At 25.7% G+C, this 27,229-nt stretch overlaps 1 protein-coding gene across 5 annotated transcripts in view; it reads left to right on the top strand.

Moving 5' to 3' along the window:
* Window positions 1–27,229, top strand: part of LOC135922702 (protein phosphatase methylesterase 1-like) — a 64,954-nt gene that overhangs the window by 720 nt on the left and 37,005 nt on the right. For all 5 annotated transcript variants that reach the window (XM_065457138.1, XM_065457137.1, XM_065457136.1 and 2 more), the window contains 3 exons: window positions 394–557; window positions 6,874–6,964; window positions 26,648–26,713. In XM_065457138.1, the coding sequence (XP_065313210.1) occupies window positions 394–557; window positions 6,874–6,964; window positions 26,648–26,713 (321 nt within the window). The remainder of the gene's footprint in view (window positions 1–393; window positions 558–6,873; window positions 6,965–26,647; window positions 26,714–27,229) is intronic.

The raw sequence follows: 27,229 nt of genomic DNA, 5'->3' as shown, positions 1-27,229 counted from the left end.
CATAATTTCTTAGAATTTATTTAGCCTCAATTACTTTTTTTGGTCCAGAATTGTTAAAATGGAAAGTAAAATTAGTAATATTGATTGCCCAATTATATTATTTTTCCAACTTAATTGATATAATTGAAATGTATTTATTTTTAAATCAGCCCACCTGGATTTAAAAAATTTTTAAACCAAGTCTGGATTTTAAAATATAACCATTTTTTGGGTTTGTTCCTGGTTGGTTTCTGACTTGCAGATCTCTGATTGCTAGATAAAAAATACTTATCATTAAAATAATTTAAAATTAAATTCTAATTTTTACAATAATTAGAACATTATTTTTCAACAGGTAAAAAAAAATTTGGATTTTTTATACTTATATTTGTATATATTTAAATGCCACATTAGAGATGTTTTGGGTGTACTGACTTATCTATTCTCAGCTACCAACACAAATATTATCTTAGTCGGACATAGCATGGGTGGGGGTGTGGCTGCCCATGTTGCTGAAGAGGGAGTGTCTCAATCTATTGATTTTATCAAAGGAATAATACTCGTAGATGTTGTTGAAGGTAAAAATAATTGTGTAATTGGAGAAGATAACCATTAAGTATTTGCCTTTAAAAAAGTGATATGTATATAATTTTATATTGGTTAAAAGTTGTTATCTTTAAATGCATGGTTAAGAGGTAATTAACTTTTCAGTTTTGATTTAGCTGGGTTGCACTTTTTAAAAAAAAATGATTTCATACTTTTATTTCTTCAATATAATTTGTATTTTTTTGTGGTAAATGTTGTTAAACCACCTAGTTTTGAACACCTCATATGTTAGTTTAGCTAAGGTTTTATAGTTGTGCAAAGGTAGGTGATTTAACAAGACCATTGTCATTCAATTTTTTAAAATATTTTGATGAAACATTACACACTGAGATTCCAAGTGTCGAACAGAATTGATAACTTTAAGGAGTGATTTTTATCCTAACCTTGGCTTACGTTCTATTTTAAGCAAAATTAAAATAACATCTTTGATCAAAATACTGGCTTGATTAAAAAAATTGCCTATAATTTATTATAAATTTCACAAAGAATTTTTTTTAAAAATAACTTTTCTGGATAATTCTTTGAATATTTGTATTATTCAAATAATTCAAATTATTCCTTTTATTTAAATCCCATATTTTTTTATTCCAATTTAAACAAAACTAATAATTTACTATTCATTTTCGTTATTATTCTTTTTTTGAATAGGCCTAAAATAATATTATGAATATATTTAATTATATTAAATACTGAGCTGAGCTATTATATTTTTTATTCATGCCATTTTTTAACTTTAAATTACAGGTCTGCAAAGCCAGACCTGTTAAGAATTTTTGCATGTTAAAATTTTACAAAAAGTCCTCACTGATCTTGTAAATTTTTTTATATGAATCTTCTGACCATCACATATTTAATATCTGTCCCTAATTTTTACCAATGTTAATTAAGGTTCCTATATCTCTACTCTATGGATTTTTATAACAACCGTTTTATAAATCAATTGTGATATCCGTATTTGTAATTGAATCATATTAATTTGTATTATAGTTAGACAGCTCTTTAAATACCAGTTAAAGAGCACATTCCTGGAACGAGGCTATATTTTTTTTAAATTTATGAAACTATTTAATTATATTAAATGTTGAACCAGGCATTTATATCTTTTTATTCTCTCCATTTTTTAAATTCAAATTATAAAACATAAACTATGGAAGACGATATTATTTTAATTACAGAAGAAATTTAAATGGATGAAATAAAATATCTATTTCTATCCTTCAAGAAATATTTTTCTCTTCTTAGAAAGGTAGGATTTTTGAGAAAAAGTTCTGAAAATGGATAAAGATTTTTCAACTTGTTGATATATCGATTATATACTGATTAACAGAACAGTATGACTTTCTACCATGGCACCTGTCACAACATTAATTTAGTGGCCACATTTGATGCAGAGAAAGCTTTAGAAAATCAAAGTTTTAAAATAATATCAAAACTCTTTTCAAAGGTATCTTTGTATAACAAACAAAATATGGTCGATGGGTAATTCCATATCAAATCGATAACTTTTCAGCATGACCTCGATAAAATTTTGCATACTGAGAGAATATCATTAGAAAGCATCGAATCTAAAATTTTACCATCCTGGTACTAAATAGTTCCTGAGATATCAATGGTCAAAAGTGCCAAAATTATCTTTTTCGAAAAATATGATTTTTCAAAATTGAGATAAGTTAAAAAATAATGATGCTAAAAATAAAAATTATATGTCATTTTATAACACTATTAAAGGCCTTTTATTAAATATTAAGGATATTTTTTAAATAATATTATTGCTATTTTTATTTACGTTATAAATTTTAAACATAAAAATTCAAGGTGTTTCGCTTTTCAATTTTTTTGAATTTAATATTTTCTTATTCACTAACATTAAATCTATTCATAAAAAAATTTAAACTTGGGACAGCTATAGGTTTTTAGTTATTGCGATTTAGAAAATCAAAAAATAAATATTTTTATCAAAAATAGATATGCTCCTTTATAAAACGTTTTATTAAAATTAATTTTTTCTTAAACTTTTTTTCCATTTGTAAACATAAATAAGATTTTCCAGCATTAATATTATGAAATGAGATTATTTAGCTGCGATTGTAATCATTTTTTTCTTGTAAGAAATTTTGATTTTCGTAAAATTATTTTATTAATTTTGTAAATATAATAGATAAAATAAAATTCATGAAAGGTATTACCTATTTTCTGTTTTTCATTAAATTTAATTTTTTTGACGCCATGATAATTTCGTTTTGCGATAAATTACATGCAAGCTCAGTAGCCGTTGATTGGCTAACTATTGTTATAATATTATTTTTTGGCATGAAATAGAGATCTTGTGCCGCTGGATAAACAAAAGAATTTGCTGGTCCTTTATGTGAAGAAAATTAATTTTTATTTCATCTCTAATTATATTCACTAATTGTACAAATCCTAACAACCTATCGTTTTCATACACACAGGCTACATTTCCTCATCTCATTGATTAACAGATCCTCAATCAAAAGATCCTCACGTGGATACTATATTCTGTATGCGAATTAGAATATAGTTTAGTGTTGAGCTTAGTTAAACATCGGAAACACTGCATTAATTTTTTGTGTCCTAGGTATTGAGATAGATTTACTAAATATCTCATATAAGAAAAATTTATTCCTTTTATATGCTCTCCCGCATATTTATAAAATTGTAAAGGTGCAATTATTTGATCAGTATAAGGTTTTTGTAAGCTTGCCTTGGGAATTAACCTGTTTTTGTGACGCCTATGCCATCGCAGGCACTTTTACCATGTGCCGTAAGAAAAAAATGTCATTCTGCTTGAACACCAAAATCGATTTCATGGTAATAAACTTTGATGAAGTTTTTCCTATTTTTATATTGCCCTTGCTGACATCAGAAAAGTAGTGAATTTTTTCTTCTGGTGTGTCGAATTTATTTTTTTTAAAATGAATCAAATGCGATTGGAATAAATGGAATGAAACAGTATTATGAATTAAGGATTCCGATATTAATACAAAATTTAGGTTGTTTATTTGATCTCCTATTTATAATAAATTGAGAAAGGATGCAACGTAACTTGCGAAGTTGTCTAATGATAACCCTGAACTTCGTCTTGGACAATAAAGGAATTATTTTCTGGAAAGTCACAAATAAGATAGTGATTATTTTCTAAACTATTTTAAGAATATAGTGAAATGAACTTTGTTGTTCACAAATAAATGAATGCCATATGAGAATATTCATTTCGTTTGAAGATTGAGAAACAGTCCTCAGAGTTGTTCTATCTACCTAAACCCACTGTTTAAACGTAACAAGAGCTATATCATTTTTTATTAATAATTTAGATGCGTTCTTTTAAGAGTACCGAGCCAGGACACTCGTTGCAGTCACCAAAATAACAGGTGAGTCATGGGGGATTGCAAATCATTCTGCCTATGACATCTCTATAAATTGTTAATATATCCTCACCATTTTCAGTCAATGTTGCTAATTCACAGCCTAAAATCCTAAGTTTAATATTCTGGTGTTATGCTACAAACTCATACACTATGTATTCCTCTAGCCCCTGCTAATATACAATTTTTTGGTCTTAAGCTATCAAATTTCGATAATCCAATTGTTATGTTGGAATTACTCTCCTTAAAATGTTTATATATTTCTTTTAAATATTAAGAACTAACCTTTTTTGAGCGTTCACTCGTTCCCCCTTTTCAATGATAAATATGCAATCTTTTTTCCCTGGTAATACTACTAACTTTATCACTGCATAAACATATCAACTGTTATTTGATTGAGATATTTTGCAATGGTCAGCAAATTTCATATTATTAAGTATATCATTATCATTTGTATCCGATTCTTTTGTTAATTATTATATCTGAAATAGCTTTTGATATTTTCACTATCTTTTTATGTTTACGACATTTATCACAAATATAGTGTTCCGCCTCGATGTTTGGAAATTGTGTCATCCACGTCATGACTTTACGCAGTGTTTTTATATTGAAAGTGTTTAGATTCTTGGATTTGCGCATTTATATTTATACATTATAATTAATTTTAAGAAAAAAAATTAATATCTAAATATTTGTAAATTAAAAATTAATTAATTTAAGGGCAGGTGCATGAAAACTGGCTTTTATCTTTCAACAATTAGTTATTATATTTTCTAGAGTTGTTAAAGTATCTAGATACAAGTATCTACATCCTGTATCTAGATATAAAAATGTGGTATCTGTATCTACATAGATTTTTGATTAAAGTATCTGTATCTAGATATTATTTTAGACATATCTGTATCTGTTTTTAGATACCTTTTAAGATACATTTTTTATACTTTTATTTAACGCTTTTTTATATTATAAATAAAAATACTTGAATGCAAAATTTATTTTATTTCATATGAGCTTATAATTTAAATATATATATTAAAATATATTAAGACTATAGTGAAAAATTATATATATATAAAATATTAAAACTTATATATAAAAATATATATATAAATATTCATTAAATATTATCAGAGTTTATCAATAAACCAGTCAAATTTTTATATAACAATGCAATTCAAGGAATCTGCCATTTTTATTTTCAATAAAATTAGTTAATTTTATTTTATTATACTAATTTTAAAAATTTATTTTAGATTAATATTAATAGTGATGAAGAGGAAGAGGAAGAAGTAATAATCAATGAAGCATCAACAAGTGCTGACTGACATTGTTTTCATGGCCAATTTATAGAGCATATTTTAAAATAATATCTCAAATTAAAGAAAACAAATCTCTGATAGTAAAATGTTTGCCATATCTACAAAAAAATACGAAAATTTCAGTTAGCATTACCTCAACTTGCAACATTGTAAAACATTTAAGGGTATAGATACTAAATAAATGTTTACAATTGTTATTTTAAATTTAAGGGAAAAAATCAAACACTGTTAATGAAAAAAACAATCAATACAAAGATTAGTTGATGAATTATCAAGGTCTTCAACTGATTGCAAACAAATAACCTGTCAAAAAAAACAAATAATTTAATATCCGATTTTTATATTACCTCACAGCAGTAGATATGTTTGTTAATAATGATTTAAATTTTGATACTCAACAAATTTTAAAAAAAATTTTCAAAAATAAATGTCGAGATTTTAGTATTTTAAGAGAATATCCTGATATATGTTATTCATAAAATATAACACCAGAATCCCTTCAAGTGCCCAGGTAGAAAGGCTTTTTAGTGTAGCTAAGAATGTCTTTACGGATTAACGAAGATGTCTTAATGACCAAAATTTTGAAAATATTTTATTACTGAAATCTAATAATTATTTATAATCATTTAATCATATATTTTCATATATTATATTAAAATCTAAAAATCATTATTTTAGTTATATTTTGATAAGATATCTATTCAATGAAGTTTTTAGCTAATTTCATACATTTTCACAATAGAAACCTAATTTAGGTTTATTCAAAGCTTATATAAGAGTATTAAAAAATTGTATCTGTATCTAGATACATTTAAAAAAATGGTATCTGTATCAAGATAACTTTTTAGACGCTGTATCTGGATCTAGATAACTTTTAAGATGATGTATCTGTATCTAGATCCATTTAAAAAATATCTTTAACAACTCTGATATTTTCTTGTAGGAGCTATTGGAATCACGATTTATTTAGGAATTTAATCATTTATTATAGAATTAACTAATTTTTCTGGTTAGTGAGTGATGAAGAAAATATTAAATTCAAAAAAATTGGAAAGGGAAACACCTTGAATTTTTATGTTTAAAATTTATAACGTAAATAAAAATCGCAATAATATAATTTTAAAAGAATCCTTAAAATTTAATAAAAGGTCTTTAATAGAGTTACAAAATCAAATAGAAATTATATAGGATATCATGAGTTGTAAAATAAATAAATTTCCTTAAAAAATTATATAAAAGAATAGAAAATCATTTTTATAATCATTTAAATATATCGAAAACTATTAAATCTATTAATAAATTTTTTACAAATCGAATATGGCCGACAATATTTTTGAAGCGATGAAAAAATATATAATAATAAATATTTTAAAATTTTAATGACCGCCAATATGTGTAATAAAATATCGATTTATATACATTTCTGAATTTTTAAATAGCTGGCATGCCAGCCTAATTTATACCCGGGTAAATAGAATCAAAGAAAGTTGTGAATTTATTCTTATTAATACTATTTTTTTTAGTTAGATATTTTATTACTTGCACATTTTTTAAAAAAAATCACAATCTCATATTTAAAATAAAAGGTACAGCCATAGATGCCTTAAGTGGAATGCAAAGTTATCTACGATCACGACCCAAAAGCTTTGATTCTGTCACTAAAGCCATTGAATGGAGGTGTTATATATTATTTATTAAAACACATTCCTCTATCAACTCCCACGAACAAGATCTCTTTATCCTATCAGATGGTTCCCATTTTACTTTAGATTTTCTGTGTATTTTACGATTTATAATGGCCAGACCGTGGTATCTACGAAACTGGCAATAAATCTTTTCTGACAATTTTTTTCTGTAAAACCTCCGTACAGGAGCCAATATGTCTACATAATTTACACATTTTTGGTCGCTTAACCAGTTTTATTATTTTTTTGTTGCTTCCTTTGGTCTCCATTTCTCACCAAGTCCTAAAATATTTTTGATGGAAAGAATCAAATAGGCATGTCGGCTAGAAACAAAACCGTTTTAAAAGGTTTAAATTTACAATCATAATGAAATTGAATTGTTATACATGTTCGACGTCTTGACTCGGGCCAATGTTTTAGCGCTTATAAGCATGGAATCAAATCATTCATCACTACATTTTATTTGACATTTCGGATTATATTAATAATGGGGGCTAGAGCTTTAGAATTTTAAATCAGTTCACTACCAAATGTATATCATTTAAGAATCAAATACTATAACATTAATACAGATGAATTTAAAATTTCGAATTTTATTCACTAGATTTTTGGTTTGATCTTTAGTTTTGCTACCTTTAGAGCTAACTAAGGATGCATCGTTAACCATTTCTTTTAGTATGTCTAAATATTACCAATTTGATCTCGATCTTAACTCCTTATCTCATAGAATCTAATTGACATGGCCATCAATTATATTACCTAATGTTAAGCATAAACTTGTTTATATTTTTTTGATATAAGCCGATGTTTAGGGACTTGATTAAAATAGTACATATAAGTTCGACATCTATATTTGATTACGCCATATTTAAAATTAGATTAAGGTTATGACATGGTGGACATGGTGCCAAAACGCACCTAGATTTATATCAATAAATTTTTGGGCTTCTTTTATTTTGAGTATAATAGATGACTATCTGACGGGAAGACATAAAATTATATTAGGGGAGATTAGGGTAAAGCAATAGACGGGGTAGAAACTCTTGAGTATAAAGACTTTAAATTTGGTGTCAAGATGTATTTTTATCTAATTTCTCTATGTTAATCTTTTAAAAAACTCTCCCGGATTGTCATATTTTGCCAAAAAACCGTATTTTACCCAAAAATAAAAATCACCCTCTAGTTTTTTTTTGCTTTTAGCGAAATATATTAAGGTTCAGAATTTAAAATTTTGTATACCTTCCTTAAAGCCATGGCTTTAAAATAAAATTGTTGTAGGTTTATAGCTAAACTACAATTCACTCCATAACGATTTGTTTAATATATATCACCTTGGGGTAAAGTTGCTATGATTAAAACGGTTAAAAGGTTCTGTCTTATTTAAGCTGTAAAAAAGTAATTTTTAAATATAAGTCTACACTATATAAAGAAGAATAATTGAAATGTGCAATATGCCTAAAATGCACATTCAGAATGTGCTTTTGATTTAATTTTTTACATTCCCGTATCATTTTATACTAAAATGATGAATAGATGTCAAAATAGCAAATTTAAACAATATAGTTGTGTTCAATTTTATTTAACCACTGTACCCTGATGCTTAGCCACTTTACCCTGGGTAGAGGACTGCACGGGCTGTCCGTGGCCCGGCCCGAGCCTCGGGTCGGGTTCGGACATGAAAAAAGTTTTTTTCAGGCTCGGGTTGGGTTGTAAGAGTTGTCCGACCCGAAACCCGACCCGAAAAATGAATAATAATATTAATATCCTAAATAGTCATTATAATTTATAATATTAATTATAAAATCATATCATTTTTTATTTATCACATTTTATCCTTAAAATTTCAATCATAATAACATGTCATGTAATTATCAATTATTATTTTATAATTTACCCAACCGGATACCAAAATGTTTTATCACTTAATTGTGTGTTTCCCCAGTGAAGTACAAGATAAGACAAGACAAACTATTTTATGTACTAAAGATATAAGATAAGTTTTATTCTTTCATTTATTATTTTATTATATACATTTACCTATAAAACTTTCTATAATTCTGTTTATTTCCAAATATAAATTGGTCATGATTATTTTTAAAATAATCCTAATAACCTTATTTATTCGCTTTCTATAATTAGTAGTAGTAAAATTGTCCTTATCCATATTATTTTTACCATAATCTGTAGTTAGTTGATCTTTCTTACATACTAAATTTTTCTACATACTAAATTTTTCTAATGTTAATAATGTTGAATGAAATACTAATTATTAAAGATTTAAATCATCTCTCAAATCTAGTATAAACTCTAATAGATATAGATATTAAATCTGAAACTAGTTTTAAAATAAATTAACTTTTTATTAAAATATATCATTAAATTTTAGATTAGTTAATCAGCTCGATAAAACTCTCCATATGTGTGTTGAGACTAGATGGAATAGCAGGCTAAATATGATTGAATCGATTTTTAATCAATTTAATGAAATATTGGGGATCCTCAATTCCAGAGGAGAGTCGATTAGACTAGAAAATAATATTTTGAAATGATGAGGGATCTTATCAAGTTTCTGACGCCTTTTAAAATTGCGAGTGCTGAACTTGAGAGTGATTTAAAACTCACTATTCACAAAGTTACATTGTGTTATCATAAAATATTGAGTTTTTTAGCGCATTATAACTTAAACTCTCAGCTAAACCAGCTATCGCAAAGATGCCGGGAAATATTTGTGGATAAATTTCAAATAGATATATTCCACCAAATTACGACGTTTTTGTGCCCAAAATTTCGGGATATGAAAATTTTATCACGAGAATATTATAAAGATTTGTATCAACATATTAACACGTTGATGAATGCAGAGAAAATCAACAGAGATATTATTGAGCAAAAGTCTATAAATATCAACGCTCAACTGATTGAGTAGTAAATAAAGGTTCATTAAATTAATAATAAAATTATTTATTAAAAAATAATAAAGTAAATATATATCTTTTAATATTATTATTATATTATGAATATTTTTTTTCTTAAGAAAATACTGAGGTAGATACGTTTTTGGATTTCTCTCTATGGGAGGCTAACAATGCGTTTTCTGATGCTAGCGCCGAAGTTGACGAGCTTAAAAAATACCTAGATCCTAAATTATGTATAGAAGATGATAATATTTTAAATTGGTGGAAAACAAACCATAATGAGTTTCCAAATTTAAGTATTTTAGCTCTTAAATTTCTAGCTATCCCTGCTTCTTCGGCTAGCAGTGAAAGAGCGTTTTCAGCTACTGGTAGGGCCTTTGAAGAGAAAAGGACTTTTTTAAAGCCAGATAAACTGGACGCCTCTTTATTTATATATCATAATTATTCACTTTGTGATACCTTTGATAATGATATTGATATGTTAATATAATATAATATGTTCATTATATTTTTTATATATTTATTAACTTTAATATCATTATCATCTATATTCGACATAAATGATGCTTTTATTGTATTTTTATCGCTATAATTTTTAATTCGCTTGAATAGTAATCTTTTTATAATATTTTTTACAAATTAAATAAATTAATGCAACTTAATATATATCTTGAATAGATTATGGTCGTCAAATTAACATTTATTTAAGGTGGCCATGAATAAATACACATAAATTTTTTTTGGCTTTTATAATATTCAAACTCAAATTGCAAAATTTTATTCGGGCTCGGACAAAAAAATTTTAAATTCGGGGTCGGGTTTGGATTGCGAAAAAATTACTTTGCAGTCCTCTAACCCTGGGTATGGGGTAAAATGGCGAATATGACACACTTCAAATAATTAATCACACCTCCTCAACTATTATAGGTAGAGAGCCGCACTTTTTTTATTTTGTAGATGAGGGATTTGACTTCATATAAACATATATTGTTCTATTTTGTTAATGTTTCAAAATATTATGATAAAAAGCAAAATACCAATCGTTTTACCCCAGTCTTCCTTACTACCCACTATGTTGAGAAAAATTATTACACTGGATATCAAAGGGCTATTTCGGGAAGCAAGGTGTCTGTAAATAGTCATATGCTAAAAATATATTTTAAACCCCATTTATATATAATTAGAAAGCACATAAGATAAATAATAGTGCTTTAAACATTTCTAAAAAAATCGAACGCGTTCAACGTTCATTGACAAAATCGAACGCTTTCATCAAGTTCACCTTTAAAAAAAAGGAATACGTTTACGTTCGTTCAAAACTTTATGAATATTTTTTTTAAATTTCATTTAATATAAATAAATACCATATATTTTTTAACACAATATATAAGCTATTTTTAAAATTAATAGTTAAGTAAATATAAAAAATTTCTTACTAATTATAAATATATATAAACTTTTGCATATCATATAAAATTTAATTATATATAAAATATATAAATTCATTATACTTTAAATTGTGCTCAACTATTAAAATATAAAACCCTTGATATGATAAAGACTTAAAAATATAAAATTAAATAAATTTTAAAAGATATTAACTATTTTATACTATGCATATAATATATAGTATCTAATGATTTTTACTTTAAATCTATTGTAATAATAATTTAACAAGCATATGAAATACAACAATCTAAAATAAATTATTAAAAGGATTCTTATTATATTATATTATATAAAAGGATAAATTTGTATCTCTTTAAATGTGATCTTGAAGATTTTGAAACTGATATTATACTTTTTGAACATATCTTTTGGTAAATAAAATTAGTTTACTGATTATATGATGTTACTGTTATTTATTATATTTTGACTATGGTAATATTAATTACAGTTTTACAAAAATCTTCAAATAAAAATTTGAAGATTTTTTTCGCCCAAAATTTTGAGGAAAAAATCTTTGAAGATCAATTTTTTGCGAAGATTTTTTCGCTAAAAAAAATTTTGAGCTTGCTCAAAGAAGATTTATGAGCAAAATAAAAAATATTTTTTGTAAAAAAATCTTCTATAATTTTGAGAAAATATTTTGAGAAAATATTTTGAGAATTTTATAATAAAATAAAATCTTTTGTAAGGAAATCTTTATTAAAACATTTTTAAATTTTGATCTTAAAATTTTTTGGTAAATTCTTTAAAAATAAAATTTTTGATATATATATTTTTTTTTATTTTATGTTAATGAAAATATTTTTTTTGAATAGTTTGTAAATGTGAGAATTGGTCATAATACCGACAGCATTTTTTTTAATATTTGGAATAAGTAATAATGATTATTTTAAAAATGCTATGTCATAATTTTAATGTTTTATATTTAATGTAAACTATAAAAGTGACAATTGTCATAATACTCATCTCAAAACCTTTAAAAATAATTATAATTAAAAAAGGCTAGTTGAGCATGTTTTGAGATGGTTTCAGTGATTGTAAAGCATATAAAGGTGACAATTGTCATAATACTTATTTCACATATGTTTTAATTGAAAATAGAGAAAAATGATTATTTCAAACATGAATTAATATTTAATGTGTAAACTATAAAGGTGACATTGTCATAATATTCATATCAGAACCTATAAAAATAATTTTAGGTATAAAATATGCAAGAAAAAATTTTTTGAGCATGTTTCGAGATGGTTTTAATGATTGTAAAAATTGTCACAATCGTTATTTTTGAACTTTTTTAAAGCAAGTAGATAAAAATTTATTAAATATAAAATTAAATGAGGATGTACCATAGAAAAGTGACAATTGTCATAATCGTTATTTCTGAACTTTTTTGAATTTTTTTGAAGCAACAGAGTAAAATAATTAATTGTAAACATGTTAAATTGAAATTTAAATGTGGATGTACCATAGAAAAGTGACAATTGTCATAATCGTTATTTTTAATCATTTTTGAATTTTTTTGAAGCAAAAGGGTAAAATTATATATTGTAAACATGTTAAATTAAAATTTCAGTGAAGATGTACCATAGAAATGTGACAATTATCATAATTGTTATCTTTGAACTTTTTTGAATTTTTTTAAAGCAAATAGGTAAAAATATATATTGTAAACCTGTTAAATTAAAATTTCACTGAAGATCTACCATAGAAAAGTGAAAATTGTCTTAATCGTCATTTTTAATCCCTTTAAAATTTTTTTGTTACAGGGTAAAATAATAAATTGTAAACTTGTTAAATTTAAATGTGGATGTACCTTAGATAAGTGACAATTGTCATAATGGCCATTTTTAATCTTTTTTGAATTTTTTTGAAGCAAAAGGGTAAAATAATAAATTATAAACATTTAAATTAAAATTTAAATGAGGATGTACCATAGAAATGTGACAATTGTCATAAACGTTTATTTTAATCTTTTTGGAATTTTTTTTAAGCAAAAGGATAAAATTATATATTGTAAACATGTTAAATTAAAATTTCAGTGGAGATCTACCATAGAAAAGTGACAATTATCATTTTTAATTTTTTTGAACTTACAGGGTAAAATAATAAATTGTAAACATGTTAAACTAAAATTTCAGTGAATATGTACCATAGATAAGTGACATATCTAATTCTCAACTCCCTTTTGAAATTATTTTAATATATATATTTTAAAATTATCACATTACTCATATCCATTATTTTTAAATTAGGTTAATATGATCTTGTTGGGAAACACTTAAACCTCTGGGCAGATGATAATAGTATCATATATGTTAAATTTTTTGAGCCAACCAGAATGGAGTTGAACTAGAAAGATGCATCAATATAAACATGATATTTTTGGGAACAACAAATTTAAAAATATTTTTTCTTTAATCTTTTAAATCAATTTTAGATCTTAGAAACTACTATTTGGATATATCTAGTAAAATATGCCCCCCTCTGATTATACTATTCATACAAAAAATCTATTTATATTGTTATCATCTAAATCAGTCATATATATGAATTTTTATTTATTAAAATTTCAATGTAAACAATAACTTTATAATGAAATAGGTTATATAAATAATGATTTAAAATATCACATTATTTAACAATGTACGATTAAGCTTTATAATTAAAATATCATCAAGTATATCTTTGTCTAATCTTGTCCTTAAAGAGGTTACAATTAGTGCTAATGCACTAAATTCTCTCTCAACTGAGACCTGGGTGCAAGGAGCAGCAAGAATTATTTGAGATAATTTAAACAATTCTGCATCTTGGTGTTTTCTTGAAACCCAATATTGCAAAATATTTTGGGAGGATGGCAATCTTTTGTTGTATAATAACGATTTTATTTTTAGCTTCATATCGCTATTACATAGAGGTCCCTTCTTTCAATCACGCTCAATGTAAAGGTCAAGTTTTGTTTTTAATGTTATATAAAATAAAAAAAAATGAATAAAATAATTGTTTTATTGAGGCCAACAAATAAAACCCCCATTTATAAATTTGGGTGGGATACATTTATTTAATGTTTTTTTTATTTATATTTATAAAAAATCAAATGTTAAATGAAGATATAAAAAATGCATTTTCTTTTCTTCTCGTTTTTCCCATTGTCTCTCTCTCTCCCTCCTTTATTTATTTTTATTTAATGTTTTGCCTTATGAATTAAAGAAAATAAAATATCTCAAAAAAATGAAATTTGCTGGTGCCAGCGAGGCGGCACCAGATTGAAAAAAAGTAATGTTGTCATATCTGATATCAGATTATAGAACTTTTTTCTTAATTGGTTCATTCAAAGGTCTCCCTGATTATTTTTTAGTAATTTTGCCCTCCGATACGATAAGAATGCGTTAACAATATTTATTTTAAATTTGATAATTTCGTGACTTTATTCTCTTTAATAAGGTGTAAGATGGTAAGCGGAAAATAATTCCCCGGAAAAAAATTCCAGGAAAAAAAATCCCCGGAAATTAATTCCCTGGAAAAAAAATCCCCGGAAAATAAATTCCCGGAAATTAATTACCCGGAAAAAAAATACCCGGAAAATAATTGCCCGGAAAAAAATTCCCCAGAAAATAATTTCCAGGTAAATAATTCTCCGGAAAAAAAATCCCCGGATAAAAATTCCCCTGGAAAATAATTCCCCGGAAAAAATTTCCTCACTATACATTGAATTGCTAATGCATTGCTAAACTGCATTGCTAAAAGGCAATCAATCATTATCAATTATAAATCAATCAAAAATTTATTACGTATATTTTTTTAATGATAATTTTTTAAACTTTTTTTAAAATATATTTAAATCATTTTTTTATTATAAATGAAGAATACTGATTAAATGATATAGTATATAATTTTATTTTTATTTAATATTATTAATAAGAAATTTATTTTTCTAGCTTATTAAAACAAATATACATTTTATTCAATTTTAAAAATTAACAAATATATATCCGTAAGAGGGCGTTATATGTTTTAATATGGATCATTTTAGGAAACCGGAATGATGATTGGATAGAATTTTTTTTATATTTGGGTATATATATACATATGAAAAACCTAAAAATTAAAAATTTTTTTTAGGTTTCTTTGATGTTTAATGAGTAGGTTTAGAATAGTAAAACAATGGAAATTTTTTAAAGTAAATATTGCTGGCGTTATTTATCAAAATCTCTTCATTTTTGTTTTATACGTGTATATTTACGTGCTAAGCATTATTCTAAAAAATATTTTGAAAATAATTTGATTTGACCGATTGCCGAGCTCAAAACCGATCACTCACTAAATATTTGATTGATCAAATTTGCTATTAAGATAAATTGAAAAATGTTGATTTTTGTTTTATGTATCTATAAATACGTATAAAACATAATTCCAAAAAATATTTTAAAAATATCGTGATTTGACCCGAAAACCGACCGAATGACCAAATACTGCATTGCTGGCGTTATCCATGGAAAAAGCTTCATTTTTGTATTATACGCGTATATATATACGTGCTCAGCATTATCCTAAAAAATATTTTGAAAATAATTTGATTTGACTGATTGCCGAGCTCAAAACCCCACTTACTAAATATTCGATTGATAAAATTTACTAGTAATATGATTCGAAAAATGTTCATTTTTTGTTTTATATATCTATAATTACGAGTAAAACATACGAGTCGGTTATCCGCCAAACCACGATATTTTTAAAATATTTTTTGAGATTATGTTTTATATGTATTTATAGATATATAAAACAAAAATGAACAATTTTCAAATTATATTACTAGTAAATTTGAATCTAGGAAAATAATTCCCCGGAAAAAAAATCCCGTGACCCGGATCTGCTCTGCAGTATTTAATTAAATAGAAATGTTTTTTAAAGTCAAATTTCTTCGAGGATTTGAGATTTTAAATAATAAAACGAAAGTTAAATAAATCTAGTTCACCTTTACACACTTTCATCAACTTTTAGGTATTTATTGAAAAATTATTTTTACACAAATTTTAATCATTTTTTTAGAAATATGATAAAAGGCTTTTCACAGTTTACTGACTCTTAAATAGCGCCCCTTTTTGTTTTTACAAGGATAAGCTATTAAATAATAGCATTTTATAAATTTTGTGGCTAAATAGGAAATTAGCAATTCAATCTGATACCTATTTGATAAATATTATTTTACTGAAGTATTTACCTACTTTAAGAATTTAACTGACTGAATACAAAATCACTATAAAACTTGCAAAATTATATTTTTTACTGCCCAATTTTAATTAAATACTGCCAAAAGTAATGAAAAATGCTGACCACTTTAATCAAAATACATCCAGAGGTGATTATCAGCAGTGAGTATTATATTTTTCTAATCTAACAATTATTATTTTGCTTATGAATTTTTTTCAAAAGTTACAGAAAAGAAATAATTATAATTTTATTAAATGATATATAGAATAATAAATTATATTATTCAAAAGAAACAATTCTAGAACGTATATGTTCTCCAATTGAAGAGAGAAAATTGGGCAAGTCCCTTCTCTCTTCTAAATAATCAATGCATAAATTTTTTAAAATAGTTTGTTTCGTTGCATAAATACGATTTTTTTTGGGAGTGTATGTCCCAATATTCCATTGGACGATTTTTCCCATATCAACCGCTATTTCCATCCTTATTTTTTCGAGTAGTTCCCATATCTTCGGTTTTTTGTTGCCTACAATATGCTTAAATCGGTTATTCCATCCTTCACATACATACATTGTTTGTTCGATTTTCCCCAGCAATCGTAACATTGAACACATTCCATGTTTCTGGTGGGAACAATGGCTCTACTTGCCTTTGAGAGTTTTTCCCATGTCTCAATTCTCCATTCACATAATTTTTATCAAAATAAAACAATAATTCATTGTTTTCATCCGATACAATGGTTTTTAAATACTCCATACCTCGTTTGACATCGTGTATAGGTAAGAATGCTAATCCATCGATCATAGCTGCAAATAAGCATAACATTGGATCATTCCGATATGATGATTCTAACCCCAATTAATGAATCTTTCTATGAGTTGATTGAGTTAGATGATAAAAACATCCTTGGATGTTGATATCTCTACCTAAAAGTTGAAAAAATATATATTAAAATTATTGTATAGGTTTTATTTAATATTTATGTCTTTATCAATTTTTATTAATTGTACTGTGTGACAAGAAAAATGGGAGAAAAAATAAATAAAAACAAGTTTTGGTGCAGAATTTGACACTGAGTTCGAATTCGTTTTCTAAGTTTTCCCTTCACGTCAAGTTTTAAAAATATTATCGTATAAAGGCAACTTTTCGAAATCTCAAAAATGGTAATACGGATATATTTTAAAAAGTATCAAATGAAAATCCCTGAAAATTGGTGATAGTGTTAGATTTATATTTCCTTATAAATTTATTAATTTTTATAATTTTTTATCGATTGCTTTTTGAGAAAAATGGTAAAGAATTTCGTTTTGGGGGGTCTTAAGTTTTCAATTTAAATTCCCGGCAAGAATCGTATAAATATGTTGGCGGACTACTGCTGGAGTATCTTTTTTGAAAATAAATCATTAACTTCATATTCGCGGAAATATATTTAGATTTACCATTAAATGTTTTTAAATTCGATAAATTTTATGTTATTGTTTAATTTGTTTTAAATTCAATAAATTTATTGTATATTACAAGTTAAATCCTATATAATAATGAAGGAGGGGGTGAGACAACGGACCGATAAAAGGTTTATTAAAAGTAAAATATGAGATAGGTTAGCTTAGCATAATATATTTATTTAAATATGAGAAATGTAACTATTTCATTTAAAATAAATTGTTTGGGAATCGTACCTTGTGCAGTGTAGCGAAGAGAATGAAAGCTACAATAAATATATTAAATGTAAGCTATATTAAAAAAGAATCTAGAAAAATAATTTTCCGGAAAAAAAATCTCCGTTTTTAAGATAATTAAAATTACAAAATTAGGAGAAAAAATTCCCTATAAATACAACGAAATAATAATTCTCAAATAAAATATTTAAAAATTTTGATAAAATTAATTCTGAAGAATTATTAGGATTATGTTTTATACGTATTTATAGATATATAAAACGAAAATCAACATTTTTCAAATTATATTCCTAATAAATTTGGTCAATCGAATATTTAGTGAGTGGTCGGTTTTGAGCTCGGCAATCGGTCAAATCAAATTATTTTCAAAATATTTTTTAGAATAATGCTTAGCACGTAAATATACACGTATAAAGAGATTTTGATAAATAACGCCAGCAATATTTACTTTAAAAAATTTCCATTATTTTACTATTCTAAACCTACTCATTAAACATTAAAGAAACCTAAAAAAAATTTTTAATTTTTAGGTTTTTCATATGTATATATATACCCAAATATAAAAAAAATTCTATCCAATCATCATTCCGGTTTCCTAAAATGATACATATTAAAACATATAACGCCCTCTTACGGATATATATTTGTTAATTTTTAAAATTGAATAAAATGTATATTTGTTTTAATAAGCTAGAAAAATAAATTTCTTATTAATAATATTAAATAAAAATAAAATTATATACTATATCATTTAATCAGTATTCTTCATTTATAATAAAAAAATGATTTAAATATATTTTAAAAAAAGTTTAAAAAATTATCATTAAAAAAATATACGTAATAAATTTTTGATTGATTTATAATTGATAATGATTGATTGCCTTTTAGCAATGCAGTTTAGCAATGCATTAGCAATTCAATGTATAGTGAGGAAATTTTTTCCGGGGAATTATTTTCCAGGGGAATTTTATTCCGGGGATTTTTTTTCCGGAGAATTATTTACCTGGGAATTATTTTCTGGGGAATTTTTTTCCGGGTAATTATTTTCTTGGGGATTTTTTTCCGGGGAATTAATTTCCGGGGATTTTTTTTCCGGGGAATTAATTTCCGGGGATTTTTTTTCCGGGAATTTTTTTCCGGGATTTTTTTTCCGGGGAATTATTTTCCGGGATTCGTGTAAGATATACTATATTTTGAAAATTTTGAGTTATATATGGGCGCATTATCCATAATTATTAGTGAATTCAACGGCAAAATGGATAATAATTCATCCAGGTACGCTTTAAATTTTATTGCTGTAATGGTACCCAAAACCAATACCTTTTCCCCCTTGAAGGAGGGAGTTTGACGGATGGCCTCTTACCCATAGGCCCATCCATAGTAAGAAATGACGTGAGAATTCTAAATAGAATATATATTGAAATGACATGTTCACATTTTTAGGCAATATTCTTTACAAATATTGATAAAATCTGGGGAATTCCGTCTCTCGAGTTCTTTTCCAACCCTTTTTCAGCTCCATTCTATTGATTTAATGAATCTATCAAGATATTCCCGAATCACTCATTATGAGATGAGGTAGTAAATTTTCCACTATATTTTTTATCGTAAATCCATTATTACGTTCTATTAGCTGTATAATTTTAGATTTCAATTCTGTTTATGGCTATTGCAATTTTTTCCTGACTCCAATTGCTATATTTTTTTTGTGGTTTATGATAGGTATCAGAGTTTATTGTAGAATTTATTTGATTGGGTAAAGAATTATTTGTTATACTAAATAAAACTGAATTTGAAATATTTTGAGAATAAGATGGTTCTTCCTGTGAGGAAAAATCTAAAAGATTATATATAATAAACAATATAATGTTAATTGGTACCAACATGTAGATGTAGAAAGATCTAAGAGACCGGAGATAGTGACTCAGCTAAAAACCTGCTCGTTTCAGCAAATAAATTCTAAAATGATCAACGATTATGACAATTGTCATTTTTCTATGGTAAATCCTCATTTAATTTTAATTTAACATGTTTACAATATATAATTTTATATTTTTGCTTCAAAATAATTCAAAAAAGATTAAAAATAACGATTATGACAATTGTCACTTTTCTATGGTAGATCTCCACTGAAATTTTAATTTAACATGTTTACAATTATAATTTTACCCTTTTGCTTAAAAAAAATTCAAAAAAGATTAAAATAAACGTTTATGACAATTGTCAGTCACATTTCTATGGTACATCCTCATTTAAATTTTAATTTAACATGTTTATAATTTATTATTTTACCCTTTTGCTTAAAAAAGATTAAAAATGGCCATTATGACAATTGTCACTTATCTATGGTACATCCACATTTAAATTTAACAAGTTTACAATTTATTATTTTACTCTGTAACAAAAAAATTTAAAAGGGATTAAAAATGACGATTAAGACAATTTTCACTTTTCTATGGTAGATCTTCAGTGAAATTTTAATTTAATAAGTTTACAATATATAATTTCTTCAAAAAAAATCAAAAAAGATTAAAAATAACGATTATGACAATTGTCACTTTTCTATGGTACATATTCACTGAAATTTTAATTTAACAGGTTTACAATATACATTTTTACCTATTTGCTTTAAAAAAATTCAAAAAAGTTCAAAGATAACAATTATGATAATTGTCACATTTCTATGGTACATCTTAATTTAACATGTTTACAATATATAATTTTACCCTTTTGCTTCAAAAAAATTCAAAAAAGATTAAAAATAACGATTATGACAATTGTCACTTTTCTATGGTACATCCACATTTAAATTTCAATTTAACATGTTTACAATTTATTATTTTACTCTGTTGCTTCAAAAAAAGTTCAAAAATAACGATTATGACAATTGTCACTTTTCTATGGTACATCCTCATTTCATTTTATATTTAATAAATTTTTATCTACTTGCTTTAAAAAAGTTCAAAAATAACGATTGTGACAATTTTTACAATCATTAAAACCATCTCGAAACATGCTCAAAAATTTTTTTCTTGCCTTTTTTATACCTAAAATTATTTTAGGTTCTGATATGAATATTATGACAATTGTCACCTTTATAGTTTACACATTAAATATATTCATGTTTGAAATAATCATTTTTCTCTATCACAATTAAAACATATGTGAAATAAGTATTATGACAATTGTCACCTTTATATGCTTTACAATCACTGAAACCATCTCAAAACATGCTCAACTAGCCTTTTTTAATTATAATTATTTTTAAAGGTTCTGAGATGAGTATTATGACAATTGTCACTTTTATAGTTTACATTAAATATAAAACATTAAAATTATGACATAACATTTTTAAAATAATCATTATTACTTATTCCAAATATTAAAAAAAATGCAGTCGGTATTATGACCAATTCTCACATTTACAAACTATTCAAAAAAAATATTTTCATTAACATAAAATAAAAAAATATATATATATCAAAAATTTTATTTTTAAAGAATTTACCAAAAAATTTTAAGATCAAAATTTCAAAAATGTTTTAATAAAGATTTCCTTACAAAAGATTTTATTTATTATAAAATTCTTAAAATATTTTCTCAAAATTATGGAAGATTTTTTTACAAAAAATTATTTTTTATTTTGCTCAAAAATCTTCTTTGAGCAAGTTCAAAATTTTTTTTAGCGAAAAAATCTTCACATTTTTTGATCTTCAAAAGAGCAACGATCTGTGAAGATTTTTGAATTTTGAGCAAATGTTAAACCCTGATATTAATTCATCTGATTCTGAATTTTCCTAATCAGATGATGAAGCAACAACATAAATGCTTACGCTAATCTATAAAATATAATTAATAATATGTAAATTAATCAGACAGAAATAGTAGCTGGTTAAAAAGTTCAAATGCGATAAAAAAAACGATTAAAATATAATCCTCTTTCCTTAAAAAATTCAGATTAATATTTTTATATTCTAATGAATAAAAATAATATATTGAAAATTGAACGAACATAAAAAACGAACGTGTTTGCCAAAAAAAGGAACATCGTTCATCATTTTTTACAAAAACGAACTTCGTTCACGAACGCGTTCATTTTACAACATTAATAAGTAATATATACCTCAAAAAAAAATTGAATATTGTAAAATTTAGCATTATAGTGCGCACAAATTGAACGTTGCAACGCAGCGTTTCAAAACGCAAACAATGCATTTTAAATGCATTCGTTCAAATTGAGCACATTTCCGTTTTTCTTAAATTATTTTTTAAAAGACAAACTTGCTTGCGTTTTTGAAACTTTTTAAATTTTGAAGTGATAAAATGGATAATATTACATCTTCAAAATTTTAAAATTTAATGTATTTTATTTAAAAATTTCTCTTATAATTTAAAAACTAATGATTAGTTATCTTGAAATGAAGGTTACATATAATTGATTTTCCATATTATAAAGGTATTAGTATTTAATATATCATAAAAGATTATATTTAATATATTAGTAAATCACAATTATATAAAGTCATTAATTTCTGCTGTATTTTATTGACTGAGATACAAGTTCCCTTTTAGCGTCAGCGTTATAGTTGGGAGCAAAATAGCCATAGTCTATCCTTATGCATAGGATATTCAATTAGGGGGTTTGGGTCATTGAGAGTATAAAGCTGAGATAGTTATTTTATTATGTTTATCGCTAATCTTTGACGTAGGTAGAATCCCTCGTTGGGATCCTTGGTTATAGCATAAATCCGTTTTCCCAGCTCTTTAAAGAATGCCAGGGCATGAAAGCCGAACGATGAGAGTCGTGTAAATAAGTGATAGGAATGTATAGTCATCAGGAAACGATAGCTAATATTTACCGAGTTTATTCGTCTCAACGTCTAGTATAGCAATCAACTCTATTTATATTTGAAGGGGCTAGAGGATCGATGCATGAGAAATCCCAGGTTAGGAATTCCCCCTTCTTCCAAGGGATCATGGTAGAACCATTAGGTCGCTTACCATCGGAATTATAAAGGCCAGTAGGTTCAAGGGTTGATAAAATGCCGGCAGATTTCAAGGCCCTAGCAATAGTATCATTGCATTTTGAATGTCTTATAAATCTACCTCTACAGCGCTTGCAGTGTAAATAGTGACGGCCTTTGGAGTTGACTGGCGTTTGAGAGAGGATACATTGATAGGGTATTACCATATCATAATTAAGTCTAAATTCGATGGCGTGATGTAGCTCATCCTTGCTTAGGCGCTGGTCAAGGTTTCGAAATTGTAAGAATAATTATTATAATGGTATAATATTTTTAGGACATGGAATGATGATATTACCAAAAGGTTTGAAGAAATGTTGAACCTGATAGGTTATTTGGAATCAAGAACATCCTGACCATTAAAAAACTTTTATTGTTATGCAACATTTAACTGTTATTGGTTCCAGGTATAAATATATAAGAATATTAAATATAATCACTTAATTAGCTTAGCTTTGGAATTCCTGGTTTTGATACTAGTCCTCTATATCCCAAGAAGAGATTGAGGAATTTCAAGGATCAATTAAAGAGAAAATAGGAAAACCTTTAGGCTCATCAGGAAAAATTCATGAATATATATATACAAAAAGTATATAAATTTCATGCAAAAGACAGTTGCAGATGAGCAAATCTTGCAATTTTCATGTGGAACTCTCAACAACAAAAAAATCTAAAGTACTGAATGAATTCAAAGGTTATTAAATGTTTTGAAAGAAAAGTCATCTGGGATGCAGTAAAGCTAATTTTTATCTATAATTTATTAATATTTTATATAAACTTTTTATGGAAAGCCTTGTAGAGGAGGCGGAAAAATTAAATCCAGATAATCAACTATTATTTAAAACGGAAGTTTTAAAATTTCTACATTATTTAAAGGCAAACAATACATCAACAACACCTACAAATGATCTGCAAATTATTTATTTTTTATAAAAATATATAATGTATTTTATATTAATTTTTACTTTTAATAAAATTTTTATATATTTGTATTTGTCTCTATTTTCACATTTAATATAGTTATATGATATATCAATTTAATTTTTCTTAACATTCAAATAATATTAGTGTCAAAATTAATTAATAGAAATTTTTCTCAATATTTAATTAATTTAATTACACCATTAAATAACTATGGTTGATATTGAAAATGTATTTATAGAAGCAACAGATAATTTATTCATTTATATCATTTGATATAAAATATTTTCATGAATAAATTTAATACAATTATAAATATAAAAATTTATAAAATTTTTAAATTTGTCTCGAAGAATTTTTGATTCCATTGAAGTAGAATTATTTTCTCTGCTAGGTAAGAAGGGTCTTGTCATGAGGTTTACCATTGTTGTATCTGTATAATTTTGATGATTATATAATTTTCAAAATATAAAGATATATGATGTTTAATAATTTTATAAATAAATTTAAATATTTGTAGTACCTGTATCATCAATGCAAGCTGATCCTTCTTTGTTGATGATTATGTTGTGTAAGATACATATTGTTTTATCACAATTTATATGCTAGCTAGGCCAATTTCTATTGGCCTACTTATAAGCTCAATTTTTTTAACAATTCCCCTTAAACTTCTTTCTACACTAACACGGGCATGAGATAACCTCATGTTGAATTCCCTTTCCTCTGTTGTAATAAATTTTCTGTTAATGTCTTTTAAGACTAATAGGTTAATTGGAAATTTATATTTGTAGTTATAAAATTGTGAGCCACTATTGGGAGGGAACTTGATATAGATATGTTTGCCATCAATTGCCCCAACAATTTGGGAATCCTGATTGAAGCAGGAATTCCTGAGAAATCTAAAGATAAGTAAATATTAATCTTGATTTATTATAATAAATTTACTCTTTCCCAATCATTTTTATTAGGCCTAGGCATATGTATATGTACAGCAGCATTCCAAATTGCTGTTCACACTGATTTCACAATGTATGCTACACAGGTTTTTGAAATCCTTGAGTTATATGCTAGTTGTGCAAATGATACACCAGTAATTAAATACCTTTTACATAAATAATTAATAATGAATTAAATTTATTTTACCTCAAGGTAACAAACATCAGCATCGATTTGTTTGTTACAATTAGTAATTTTTGGATTAATATCATCATATATTAGCCCGAGAATATATGAAAAAGGTTGATCTTTTCATTCTTATATAATTATAAAATTGAATGTATCGACCACCTTTTATATTGATATATTCAGACATATATTTGAGATGTCTTGCACCTCTTCCTTACTTATTTTTTTCAAGTAAATACAGGGCAAACAATTTTTTTTGTTTTACATTTAAATATTTCATATTGAAAAAATAAAACTTAACGCATCAATTTAAACAAGACTGCGTTTACGTTTTTTATATGCGTTTTGAAACGCTGCCTTGCAACCTTCAATTTGTGCGCACTATTATACTTTTAAAACAAAACCATAGCCAAAATCGGGCCTTCTCCTATATATATATATACACAAGTCCACTCTCATAGATTAGGCATTGGATTTTATTTATTTTTACCAATTTTAAGTATTATTTTAATATGTAACTATTTACCAACATGGTGTTTCGTAACAAGGATCTTTTTTTATGTGTATATTTGGAATTATACACGAATCCCATAATTGTAGAAATATATTAAAATAATTTCATCGGTTATAAAATAAATTTTTATTCACCCAGGGCATTGACCCATCACTTATTAAACGTTGAAATTATAAAAAAATTGTTAACGTCTTTTTATCATTCTCTCAGTGCTTTGATGTGACATAAATTAATCCAGAACTTAAGCGTTATACCAAAATTGGAAAAGGGGTGAACCAAACTCTTATAAATTATTAGAAAGGTTCAAAACAGTTTTGTAGAGTAAATTGTCTTAAAAGATTATATTTCTTATTCTTTTACCCAATCAAATTAGAGATTACTCTACTTTCAATTCTTTACCTTTTTTTAATTTATTTGTTGTCCTTAGTTTAGCTCAATTTCGATATTAGCCATCGCGATTAATACTCAATTTACTTTCACGATAAATTATTTGATTATGAACATTAATAAACCGTTAAAATTAGCAGTTGGAATGTAATCAATCTCATACATAACGGTTCTGTTGTATTAATTAGATTTAATTCTAAGAATTATAATATTAATAAATTAAATTAATTATTTACAAAAAGAAGAGGGAGGGAGGGGTTTGCAAATCGTCTGCAGTTCTTGAGTTAATAAAACATGCTTTTAGTGTTTTGAAAAATAGATATTGGCTAACCGTTGTCTATCATTACGAGATTAAAATTTCACCAATTTCAGTTTACTATTATCTTGTTTTAAAAAAAACGTACAATGTATTTATATCATTTTTTTATCGAAAAAAATAAATATTATATGAAAAGCGTTAAAAATGGCCAAATCAAAAACGTCGATTCTGCCAAAGTATCTGTTCCCGGCGAACTCAAGAAGTAATCTAAGAGGAGTCATTTATATTCAAAATTTTCAAGATACACTCCCTCCTTCTTCCAATTCTGAAAACCCTAAAAATAATTTACTTCAGACCGAGCTGGCCTTTGGTCTGTTTTTAAACCTCTAAAATAGGGCTCTGCCTTAGAGGTCTGCATTGGGCGGGTTTTTGGACCAAAACCCGCCCATCCAATTAAAAAAAATTTAACCCGCCCGCCCAGGCCGCCTGTAGTTTTCAAAAAAATATATACCCGCCCGCCCCGCCCATTTGTCTAAAATTCCTTACCCACCCGCCCATTAGTCTAAAATTTTTTACCCGCCCGCCCATTAATTATAAAAAATTTTTAACCCAAGCCCGCTTATAAAATATAATTATGGTCATTCTTTCATTTTTTAAGCATCTAATAAAAATATTTCAGCATTACACCTCTAAAAAAAGTTTATAATTTAGGAAATTAATATAAGTATAAAAATAATCAATGTAAATTATGGACAATTTATTTGATCAAATTGAATAT

Source organism: Gordionus sp. m RMFG-2023, chromosome 1, assembly GCF_954871325.1.
Source record: "Gordionus sp. m RMFG-2023 chromosome 1, tfGorSpeb1-WG-v2, whole genome shotgun sequence".
Lineage (NCBI taxonomy): Eukaryota > Metazoa > Nematomorpha > Gordioida > Chordodea > Parachordodidae > Gordionus > Gordionus sp. m RMFG-2023.
Note: the sequence above shows the minus strand (reverse complement) of the source record. Positions and strands in the feature narration are given on the sequence as shown.